The sequence below is a fragment of the Cygnus olor genome, chromosome 8 (assembly GCF_009769625.2).
Source record: "Cygnus olor isolate bCygOlo1 chromosome 8, bCygOlo1.pri.v2, whole genome shotgun sequence".
NCBI lineage: Eukaryota > Metazoa > Chordata > Aves > Anseriformes > Anatidae > Cygnus > Cygnus olor.
Window position 1 is genome coordinate 8,998,511 of NC_049176.1, and position 13,149 is coordinate 9,011,659.

Below are 13,149 nucleotides of genomic sequence, written 5' to 3' on the forward strand. Positions count from 1 at the left end.
TGACAGAGCAGGGTGCTGCTCTCCTGTTGGCATTGCTGATGCACTCCAGAAGGCTCCTGACCCAGCTCATTGCACAGCACCACAGAGGCTATATTTCATTTGAGTCTGCAGGTGATGCTCATATTAAATCCAACCGTACGGCCTCCATTCTTTCTTACTTGAAAAACCACCGTCAAAATTCCTGTGCTTTGGATCATTCAGCTCCCTTGAGATTTCCTGAGTGAGCCTCCAGGCCTCCTGCATTTAGGTGCTGGAGCTGGCGCTATATAATTCAGTATGTTGTAAGGTCTGCTCTCCTCTGCAATATTAATGTGTCAGCCCCTATGTTAGTTCTCAACAATCTGACAACCATGCATATAAAACGTCTAAAGTGGCTGGAACAACAACACAAAACATTAAGTAATTTAACATGGAGGGGAGAAAAAAGCATTGGCTTTGACTGACGGTGTTGTTCAGAGCGCAGGGTAGTACGCCTTACACTTTTAATGCACAGTCCACTAAGATAACTGCTATGGTTGGAAACTGAAGCATTCAAAGTTAAAAGCTGTCAGAATTCAAGCTACCTGAATAACATTAATTTGACCCTCCCATGGCTTTAAGGCCTAGCATTATGTGACCAAAATATTTCCCTTCATCACCTGTCTCACTGAGGTCACAGAACAGCTGGTTGCTTTTCCTTTCTTTAAATTGCATATTATTCTGCCTATTCTTCAGAGGAAAGCCACGGACTTATTTGCCATACATCACTGAAATCCCATTCTGAAGGCAGAATTTCTTATCTTCTGCATAAACAAGTTATCTTTCCTAATGACCCATGTGAGATGAGAGGTTAGTATTATTGTCGTTTTACAAATGGAAAATGAAAGCGAAGAGATGAAAGTAAAACGTTTCCTTTTCTTTTGGATACCTTAACTGAGACTTCTGAGACCTGATTTCCAGAGAATTTTAAAATTATTATAAAGCACTTCATGGATACACGGATACATCTGCCTAACTCAATTCAACAGCTTGCAGAGATGCTTTAGGTAGTTTTGATCAAGTTAGTTCCTGAGCCAGCACAACCATGGTGTGGGGCCTCTGCTGATCAGCTCCAGTGAAGAATCGATGCGGCTGGCTCAGGATTCAGGATGCATTAACACCACTGAATCCAGGATCCACTCTAATACTTCAGTAGAGCTGTGCGCTATGAAGACCATTTGGGGTTAAATCTGACATTTCTAGATGACGATGCCAGCACTGCCAAAATCTTGAAGGGCTCTAAAGCAGAGGGCCTACACTAAGTTCAGAAGCAGCTACTCAACATTTCTACAAATCATATCCCTGAGCATCAAACTGGGCACATGAAAGCCAGGAAACATCCCATCAGTGGCACACCATGGAAAGTCTAGTTTAAGTAACTTGCCTAGTGTACCTTGAACCCAGACGCACAGAAGTACTGTGGTCTTCAGGACAAAGCTCCACTGACTTGGCCACGAAGGCTTCCTTCCTCTGGCAAGGATTCTCCTACTCTTACCACTACTTCACCTTCAGCAACCACTTTCTTCATTGCAGTTATAACTTGGAAACAAGACACTCTGCTCTAAAAATGATAAAAACAGTTCTGGGATAAGATACCATAAAAGTTACAACTGAAGAAACACTACTCATTACACCGCATCATCTTCTCTTCCCTCTAACTTGGACTATTAATATATATATTTTTTAATATGTTTTTGAAAATTCCTCCTGCAGCATCAGAGATATCCATTGATTATCTGCAGGATCACAATCTCTAGAGATACAGGATACACTCAGACTCCTGCATGAACAGACTATCTAGCAGCAGCAGCAGCAGGTTGTGCACTGCAGTACTGGTTGCCCACTCAACCATTGCTAGAGGGGGATGAAATATCTGCCTGCAGGCATGGAATTTCTCAGAATCCTGCCAGGTGCCAGACATGTAACTCAGGTCTCTACACAGATTCACCTTTGCCATTCACGCCTCTCTGCCCTAACTCTCCTCTCTGGCCCTCACCTTCCCATCCATATTCAATACCTCCTGGCATAGCATCTCTTTGGGGCCTCACTTGGGTCTTTTTTCACCCAGATAACCTGAATTCATTATCAGAACAACCATCCTCAAGGCCCTACCTAACCACAGGTGGTCCAGGGACATCTCTTCCAGCTCCCGTCTGACTTCACTGCAGGAGAGCCAGAGCAAAGCAGCTCTGTCCATCCTGCTCCCATTTTCCTCCTCCTGTTCAGAGCCTGCAGCTGGGACTCCTGACACAGTCCGTGTTCCCAGTATTCCTCAACGTTGGAATGATTTAGTGAAAGCAAGTTAAAGACAGGACAAGAGGAAAACCTGAGAGGAAAACACTTAAAAGGGCAAAGCACTTGCTATTTTTATTCAAAGCACTGTGGTGAGCGTAATTATGCAAATTCCAAACACTTGTCATAATTGACCTTTTCAAAACATGTATGTCCATGTGTCTAACACACAACTCATCGGTGAACCCTGAAATGTTGTAAAGGTCATCAGTTCTAGAACTTCTTCCCATTACATCACTAAAGAAATTAAGATGCACCTAGCAGCAACCACCGATGAAAACAGACTTGCTTAAAAACAGGTAAAATTTTTGAAGCATTGGTTTTAAAAAAACTTGTACCTTGAAAAAGTTCAGTAAACAGAAAAGAAAAAAATACTCTTGGTACAGAATATATCAACCTTTTTGTTCTGAAAATAAAATTCAGCAATGCCAGAGTTTAAAGATTCTGGTCACCTGAAGCCCTGCAAGCAGATTTAGCAAACGGTCAGAAGCCACCAACAATTCAAACTGAGTTTATTCTTGCAGTGTGTAGAGTAACTCTAAATCTCATTGTGTGCAGATCCTTTGGGGCTTGGCTGTCTCTTCCGCCCTATTGCTCCGAGAATTGTGTCACGGACCTTTGTATTCCTCTGGGGAAGGTTGTTCTCCACCTTTCTGATCTCATTCAAAGGAACACAGCTGCTCCCCACACTGAAATTATGTTCATGCTACAGTCTTTCTACAAAGAGCTCACACAGAGTCTAGCATAACATTTAATAAGATTAACCTCTATGAAGATTATCATGGAGAGATTTCAGAATATGCACGGAAAATACAAACAAACCACAAATGCACAAATACTCACAAACCACTATGCAATTGAAGTTTGTCATATTTTCTATGCGGGTCAACTTGTGAAATTCCAAGTATTTTTTTATTTTTCCTTTCAAGAAACTGAAGCACAATAGGTGAAGGTGTCCTTAATTAGAACAGTAGTTACAACATGAAATACAGACCCTATTCCAGGACAGAAATGACAGAACTATGGCTCTTAGCAAGGGACTGAAACAACGAACATTTTAAAAAAGCTGAGGGGCAGATCAGGAAGAGCATAACAGAAGACAATGAATCTACAACAATTTATGCCAATGAAGACAACTTGTCTTTGACGCTCAAGGTCATTTTTTCCCCAAAAAGAACAGACCTTTTTTCTGGAATTTGTATGCAGTACAAGCCTTCACCTCCTGAATTAATCTTCCACACAGCAATATCACGAACTGTAGCACAAATACTACTTTTTCCATTGGTATCTATGCTCTTTCAGAGAGATGTGTTGGTTCAAACACTTCTTTTACAACAGATAGAAGGACATCACAAAATATGAGATGGTCCCACAGCAGGCTCTTTGAAATTCAAATAAGGCTACATATCCTTCAACCCTACCATACAAGACCATAACGGGGCTGATTACAGCAAGCACACTACATGCACTACATGCTAGCAGAGGTCTGTGTCAAATCAGTGATGGGACACAGTGTCAAGCTTCGCAACAGGGTTTTAACTGCTTATTCTCACCTAGCGCCTGCCCGCAGCGCCTGTCACCACCAGGAACATTCCATAAAGTCCCAAACGACCACTACAAGGACACCAAATATAGGCCGGCACACAGCAGCTGGAGTCATCCTGCCATTGTTATTCCATTTTCACCCAGGACAGTCAGCAACTTAGGATCCATTTCTGGAGATCGTGTAATACTGTAGTAATTGTTCGGTAACCAGCTGAATAACTTGCATTAGATAACTTTTACTGCTCAGCCTTTACATATATTCCAGGAGGTGGTGCTGTTACTCGGATGGAAATGGACTAAAACTTGCACACATCATGTCATCATGTTTGTGCACTGAAAACACTGGCTGATCATACCATTTAACATGCCTATGCAGACAAAATACTCCACCAGATCAGGAGGATTTTATGCAAAGAAGTGCGCAAGCCCACAGGAGCATGCTCACGATGCAAACTGAACACTCAATTTTGTGCAAAGCAACTTTTTAAATGCATTCAACATTTTTAAAAATTCAAAGCCTATCAAGCCCTAATGTTCCCAGTCCACATCTACTTGTTCTGAAAGGAACAGAAGCTCTTTAAGGTTTGAATTCATGAACAGCAATAAGTTATTCCTCACAGAGACTAAACCTGTTGTGTCGCCCATCTGTAACAGCCAGCTGAGACAGATGTTTTTAACAGAACCCACCCAAGAGATTTAGGGCCTACAATCAACTTATCTTACAACTTGATTATTTACCCTCTAAATGTCCTGATAAGAAATTATGGAGTCCCATCTCACCAAAGGAAGCAGTATACATGGTGTTCATTGACATCTTCTACTCACACATGAACAACCCAGAAAGCAGACTAATACTACACCAACACCATCCTATCCCAGCCCACCCAATCTCTGCTGCGTGGAGAGCTAAAGCTCACCTGAATTTTTTATGGGTGTGGAATTGACCATGCATAATGTAAACAAAGCCAGACAGGCTATTTGTTCGGTGTTATTTACTTCCTACCAAGGACCTTAGATCCTTAGGCCAAAGAAATTCCCTTGAAAACAGGTTAATAATCAACAAGTGTAAGTATTTTCCATCAAATTTTGAAGCAAAATTATTAGCTATTCACACCCAAGCTCTACGGCTTTCTCTGCACATCAATTTGGCAGACAGCTGCATTATTTATTTGCTGACACACAGTAAATCGATCTACTGGCATTTAAAGGTGTCGTCTTTACTCATTACTATTTCAGTGACCTCTCCAACACTGCCAACATTGCACCAACGACCTGAGTTCTCACTACAACTTTTAATCTTTGCTAATCACAAAACCAGCATGACTGAATTCCACGCATGAAGGAATACAAGAAGAGAGAGAAGGAACCAAAGGAATAGGCTGATTTGCTTCAAAGTTCATTGATCTCTATAAATGCTCACAGTTTGATGAGAAAGTTAATTTAATGACTCTGAAAGGCAACATACATTTTTTAAGCTCAAGGTAAAACATCAGAGCTGGTGACACTGCAGTGCTGAATTAAGGTAGGTGGGCTTCATACACAAGGAGGGGATTATATCACATTGGGATCGCAAGTCTGAAAAACTACACAATCTGTCCCACGTCACAGCCACTCACTACAGCATCTCGGGAAAGAGGGAACACACGTAGAGGACAAGAACTAACGGTAGCGTGCACACATCCCTGGAAATGGAACACCAGTTGAAATAACATCATCTCCCATTCACCAACATCTCTGGGTGGCACAGGAACAAAACAAGACAGTGACCAATGACTCAAAACTGCACATACAGATAACCACGGCCAAGTCAAACCGCAGGAGAAGTTGGAATTTTGATCATGCCTCACTAGGGAAAAACATAATTAAAACTATTACACTGGGAACGCTTCCAGCTCTATGAACCTGACAAAGACATTTATGATGATAAAAGAATAACAACATCCAGTAAAATCCCTGTACATAAAAACATATCAAGAGTTTTATTGTCAGAAATTCAAGGGAAGGACATTTGAACGAGTTAAAGTGAATGTGCAACTGCTATAGAAAAGGGGTAGCATGACTTTTCCGTTTCATAAACAGAAATTTAGCTTCACAGCTCTGTATTCTAGCATGCTTCCCCTGTCAGAACAAACATCTCGTTTTATTGTAGGTCAGAACAACTTATATCAGGATATTATGGATGAAAATGAACTCCTGGCTTCAATAAAACCAGTCCGATGTCCTTTCTGTGACGGCTAATTTTTGACACTTTGATCCGTTCATGCACTTCTCTCTTTGAGAGGTGCCTAACATGAGAAGGAACGTATAACACCATCCACCATTAAGGGGTGCATTCCGGTAAGAAATGTATATGCTTGCTCTTTCTATTGATACATGCAGCAGGTTATTATTTGAGGTGACATTAACTGAAATGTCACATTACTCAAAGAGGAAAAAAATTACTTCACAGTTTTTAGAAAAAACATTTGGCAGAGTGCTGCCATCTGCACCAATATTTGAAACCAAGCTATTCAAATATGCATAATTCACTTAATCTTATGAAGATATTTGGAAAATTAGGCTTTTTACTATGTTTTCCAAAGGAGCAGCACTTTGCATACTGAGTACTGTATCCATCTGGAAAACTGGCACTTGCAATAGCCTTGCCTTTTCAAGCCCGCAACACCTTGTTATATCGGGCTCTTCATACATACCAAGCATCTGACTTCTGGAAGCTGCTTTTTGGGAAATAAGGGTAAGGGGAGACAAAAGCTACTCAAAGGATGACAGTAAGAATGTTAAGTCTCTTGAAAATATGTATACTGAAGTGTAGCGAGGACAGCCTGCAACTTTTCCTTTCATTTTAGAATCAGGCACAAAGGAATGGACCAGAGGAACCCCTTTTCTTAAATAAGTTGGAGAGCTTCAAGAAGTCACGAATTTCACAGCTGACTATGCTGACAAACAATTCCAATTTTGGACCAGTCCAAGCAGTAAGTGACATAAGAAAAGAACTTTTAATACACATGCACTAGAGCTGGAACTTGTTTGGGACCACACCTGCTAGAGCAGCAGACTCTGGAGATGGAAACTGGCCACCCACAGCTCATTTGAAGAAAACATCTGCTGTCCTGCTTCTGTCCATCTCACTGATCAACCATTTTGAAGGGGTAGCTCTCATTTTATTTATTCACTGTTTAAACTTGGGAAAGGTAGAATGAAACTTTCACAGATTATAACCAAGCAACACGAATGCCCACTAAAATTCCTTGACTGTACCATCCTGTTTGAAATAAATACAGATTCTTTCTATTTTACCCTGAGCCTCTACCTTACAGGCACACCTGAAGCAGGCATCATGACTGCGTCACCAGGTATGACATCCTGCCTGCTCAGATGGGATAGTCTCCCACTTCCAGATTTATGATTTTAACCCAAGAAAGGGAAGAGCATGCAAGAAAGAAGACTTTTTGAATGATTCATTGATAGAGCTGTCGAAACCAAACAGGCTTCATTAGAGTATCATTATGCATTAGTGTAAAAGATCAGTGACAATTTCAGGATAAGGCTTTAGAAAAAAGTGGTTGCAAAGTTCTTCTACACAGCCTAGAAGTTACTTGTTCCAGCCCACCAGACCTTTCTGGACACTTACTAAGCTCAAAGTCTGTAAAGTATGGGCCTCAGAGGACCGTGCTGCTGTCTGCTCTGAGCTGCTGAGTAAACCACAGAAGAAGGACTGTGAAGCAGAAAAAAAAATATCTCAAGCTGACCTGGCCACTTGCTCTAGGAAAAAAACAGTATTCCAGGAAAACATTCTAAACAGCTGAACCTTTTCAAGAGGCTGGATGCAAACGGTTCATCCAAAGAATACTCCGTGATGAAAGATTAATGTGCACTTTACTTTAGGGAGTTTGAACATAAGACCATCTCCCATTTTCAAATCTACTTTCCTGAATTTCTGTGTGTGCAATACTTACAATGGCCATTTTGACTCTTCAGGTGTCAGCAGAAGGAATATCTTCCTTGAGTAAGCAGATGTGAACAGACTGCAGAAACATGCCAAATACTGATTTTGCGAGGACCAAGCTTAAAATTTCAATCTGGTTTCAGTTACATATAGAAGAGCTTCCATGAACTGATTCATAAAACAAATGCATTACATTGTACTAAAACAGGCGAATTGTACTACTACAAACAATAAAGTGAAACATCTATGGTAATCAAATATTTGAGAGCAGCAGAAATATATCCTTACAGCTAAAACAGTATGCTAGGAAAAATAATGTTGCTCTACGAGGTTCGGTCTGAACACAGAAGAAAACTCTTTTTTACTTCGCAGATGACTGAACATGGAACCAGGTCACTCAAAGAAGTCACAACAGTCGGCCTGCTGATCTAGAATGGGTTTATTCTACAATCCTTTTCTTCACTGGCACTTTCAGTCAGGTCTCTCCCCACTGCCTGCCTACCAGTTTTTGCAAAACCCAGCCTAATACCTGTCTTCTATACCCTTTCAAACAAGGAAAAAACATTTGGTGGATACAAGTTGTAAGTGAGGAGACAGTTCAGTAATACAAGTCTTTAATTCTGTTGGAAATGGTTAAAAGTGTTGTGAGGAGTGCAGTCTTCTGCTGAACAATGTTTGTCTAAAGCAAACTAAGTGTCCAAGTATTACAGAAAAAGCGTTACCTGCTTGTAGTTCTCTGGCTGTCTGATGAGATCCATTTCTGCGACAGAAAAATGTCCAAGGATCTGGTCCACATGAGAGCCAGTGGTGAGTACATGGATCTGGAACAGATTAAAGATATTTGTCAGTATGATGACCAGGTCAGTAACAACACTGTCAGCTGCCAGCTGACGGCTGCACGGATGCAATGGTGACGTGAACCAGCAGTTACAAGCCCATTCGCAATGGATAAGCACGAGTATAGCTACTACCACCACCAAAACAGACCTCTTTAAAGCATTCTGCGGGGACTCATCAGCACACTCCACAAAACAGACTGTCCAACACTATTACAAGAAACACATGCAAGAATTGCTACTGTTGTCACCACAGTAAAAGTGAAAGATTGCTCTCTTCATTATGTCTCTGAGTCTTTTTCCTTGTTTCCTTGCTACACACACTCTTGAATGTAGCATGAAGGATAAAAACATTTACCTAGATAGCAGAAGTCTTAACAGGGGTAAAGGATACCCTCAGGATAATTTGCGATTTATTCCTTTAAAGCAGGAAATGCTACCTTGTTACAGCAAGATTCTGTTTTGCTGCTAGATATTCTTGGTTTTCTCTTACTGGGACCTTGTCCCAGCTGCACTGGTGATGGTATCATCAATTACTCGACGAAGAAGCTTCCCAAGTTAGTCAAGGGAACAATAAAAAGCAATCCCTCCTATACAGAGCTGATCCCCTTTGTTACTGTAGTAACTGCAGCTGCCAAACAAGATAGCGGTGCACATTTGTCAGACAATCGCTCATATTTCATTAATATTTCTGCCAGAAGACAGAGAATGCTTCCTGCTTTTCTTTCTTTATTTTAATATGAATTTTATCATACACTTGGGTATTGACAACTATTTTAAAGTTGACAGGCACTGGGCAATTATCAACCCTTCCCTGAAACTTAGGAATATTTTAGCATTCCTTTCCCCAAACTCACTTCTGGTGACAACCATCTGTCACATGTGCAAAGCTATGCATGTTTAAAAATAAAAAAAGCACCTCCCCACACAATGTTCTTCCTTTCTACTCACCACTCCTCTCTGGGCTGCATTCTTGTGTAACTGCAGCAGCAAAACCCTTGGGCCCCAGCACCGGGGCTGAATTTCAACCCTTCTTCAAAGGTTTGTTGCAGCTACGTTACCAGCTAAAGCCCAAAGCAAATACCCTAAAGCTGGAAACACTACCGAGACAAAAGAAATGGGTGAGAAAAGGGTGAGAGACAGGGCATGTGTAGCTGTCGCTGTAAGGAATGGGAACAGACAACAGAGGAAGCAGGTTTGATTTAACCTTACACTAACCTTCTTTGCTCCAGAGTACAGGCACAGCTCCTCAAATGCCACTTCTAGGAAGCTTCCCATACCAATTCCTAAATGCCCGTCAGCTCAGGCAATTTGCAAAGAGATGAGCTTGCCTAATCCATGTAAGAGAAGATGAAAAAGGGACTTGCTCATAGCTCACACACGTGCACAAGAGGAAAAGCTTCAACTGCATTGAAGAATGCACTATTGAGATCTAAGGGCAGATTCAAGTTAGGAAAACAAAGATTTTCAAATATTAAAAATCTCAAAACAAGAAGATTTATTTAACCAATGCAGACATTTACAGCAGGCTCTTCACACCAAGATACAGGTGCATCCAACACCTGCAGCTCAGATCACTCAAATTACCAGTAACGTGGTCATCTCCCAGCATCAGTCTCTGCCCTGTTATTCAGAACATCAAGACTTGTCCATGCCCCTTTGCTCTTTTACTATATAAGATATATAGACACCACCAATCTAATCCACTGTAATACATCTTATTTTATACTGATCAGTTTAGAGCAGGCACAAGAAACAACTCCTTTCATTGGAGGTATTTCCCAGCACTGCTTTACATCCTTAACAGAATACAACTCTTGCTCTCACAGTTTCCAAGCACATTACGACTTTTACAGTCATTTTACCACAATCTGATAATAACAATTATGTTAAAGTCCCTCTTCTATTGTCGGGAACTCCATTTAATATCATTTTATTCCTACTAACCTATGCCCATAGTCCACAATCAGATATCCACCTGCTTAACAAAATTCACAACTTAATTCAGGCTAACCCTCCCCTATTTCAGCTCTAATTTCTGTCCTAGTTTTCAGTGGATGAAGGATAGCTGAAAATACCCACAGGAAATCCATCAGCTTTGCAGAAACTCCACTATTTCTTTTCGCATGCTGATTGTGGCACAATGATATTTTTTTTTTAAAGCCAGTTTTAAAATATTCAGGTTCCTACCTCTTTGTTTGAAACTATACAAGGCTTCTCATTCACTTTTTTTTTTTTTTAAGGTAAAGTGGCAATTCAAGGTCTAACAAAAACCAGCTGCTCTCCCCCATGAATTCAAGAGGGATCAAAAACCTGGCAGATATCCCACTGGTACCTGATAGAAAGAAGAAATGGAACAGCAGGAGCCATGAGGCGTGCCTTAATATGGTAATTTCTCCCTCATGCTTCGATATATTTGAATGCATACCAGGTAAATAAGTACCACTGAGAATTTTGAGGGAATTATGGTAGAATTGCTCTATTATACTTTCAAAGCAGGCCAACCTGCCCATGTCGAGAAGCCATTATAATGTTATTCAACAGCTCATAGCCTCAGGCTGCAAAGCTCCTCAGCACCAGAGAGGTTAAGATTTCCCTGAGGACGTCTCCATCCTCCAGCAGGCCACGAGTGTGTCTGTGAGCTCCAACACGCCTCCCAGGAGCTGAAGTCACTCAAGAGCAGCTCATCAGGAGGGCTTGCAAAGAGGAACAGCTAGTCTGAGCACTAACAAGCAGTTCACACCACACTGTAGCTCCAGGGAGGCTTCCCTCCTCACTAACCCGAATTGCTTGCTGCACAACTTCATGCCATCAACCTTAAGCAGCTGCAGACACGACAGAGAACACGGGGCTCCCAGTGATCCCATACCTCAGAGATCAGGGTTTCAGTTACCAGCTGTGCACTTTAGAGAAAGAAGAGTCAGTTATTTTTCCATTTCATCTCCTATTTCCCTCCTACCATTCCTCTTCCCTTTCTCTAGGCAGTACAGCACTGTTTCATTACGACATGAGTCATCACTTGTAACCTGAAAGTACATGTCCCCCATCACCTGAGCAATTCAGTATTTTTTCCACAAAATCACAGAAGAAAAATCCTCTTGTATATCTTCAGTCCAGCCTCTTGCTCTGACAAGGCCTGTTGTCAACACGTGCACGCAAGTTTTGCAAACCTTTGAGGATGGAGATAGTTCGTTATCTCTGTTGACCTGCTCCAATGCTGCCCATCATCCCAAAGAGGCTTTTTCTAACATTTCTGAACCTGCCGTGCTACAGCCTGAGGCCCTTTTCCCTTAGTCTATCATCTGGTACTACTAAGAACAACACAGATCCATCCTCTGTGTAACTACTTGTCATATAGCTGAAGGGAGCAACTTGCTGGTGCCTCCCACATCCAGACAACACAAGCCCAACTCCCTCAGCTTTGTCTTGGAGATCATGTTCATCTTAGCTAGTCCTTCACCATCTTGGTAGCTTCTTGTTGGATCCTCAATAAACAATTCTTATTTCCAGTAGCAATATCCATGCTTAAAAAATAGTGTGGCAAAGCAGTCATTTCCTGAATGAGAATATTTTCCAAGCGTGATGCATTTTTCTCAGAAAGCCCCAAATAGAGAATATGGTATTTTAGAGCCTGTATGAGTCACAAAATGAAATCTGTGGAAGTGTCGCCACTACTTGGCAAAAACCATAGCTCATGATCAGCAGTAAACAAGACTGTTTCACAGCTGAGATACATAACCTGTTAAGTTATTAAACAGAGTAAAAGCCATAATTATCATTTTGTAGAGAAAGCCCTCTACATCTGTCAGTGTAATTAAAAATCATAGCACTCATTAGCCTTTCGCATACCATGTTTGCGGTTTCTATGAGAAAAGCAACAACTTATACAGGTCATACTGGATCAGCTCAGTCTTGTAACATAAAGCAGAGTAGTTTAAAAGTTTTAAGACTAAGTTAATGCAATAGCAGAGACAAAAGTTTTCTGTAAACAGTCAAAAAATATCAATTGTTGTTTATGCAGCTGTTAAACTGTACACATGTTGTGTTTTGTGGTACCATAAAAGTTAACATTAATGTGGCACCGTAATGAAATCCCTTCCAATCACTTTCGCCTTTCAATTTTTCTGCTTTTAATTCAGATTAAAACATAAATCAGAACTCTGCACATTATTACAGCTCTGAACAGAACTCACAGTCACACATACGTATTTGACCACGCATAATATCAGTGTGTGATCACAAATGGAGGAGCTGGGCTCCAGTCCATCCTCAGGTATAGAACTGCATCATATTTAACCTGTCCCATATGTTCCTCTGACTGTACCGATCCTAACTTTAACAAACATTTTTCCTTAGGTAGCCAGAGGGGAAAAGAGCCCAGGTTTATTGCAAAGTACAGTCCCCATAGGAGGTCATCATGTCCCCTGTAAACAGTCAGCAGTGTTGCCTAATCAGCACATCTCTCCCTTTCAGTGCCCGATCTGGACCATGAGAGAGTGTCTGTTCTCGAGG

The 13,149-nt window shown here is 41.2% G+C and overlaps 1 protein-coding gene across 3 annotated transcripts in view; it reads right to left on the minus strand.

The window, feature by feature from the left end:
• The window catches only part of TEDC1 (tubulin epsilon and delta complex 1), a 71,713-nt gene that overhangs the window by 37,974 nt on the left and 20,590 nt on the right, over positions 1-13,149 (minus strand). For all 3 annotated transcript variants that reach the window (XM_040565995.1, XM_040565996.1, XM_040565997.1), the window contains one exon: positions 8,524-8,622. In XM_040565995.1, the coding sequence (XP_040421929.1) occupies positions 8,524-8,622 (99 nt within the window). The remainder of the gene's footprint in view (positions 1-8,523; positions 8,623-13,149) is intronic.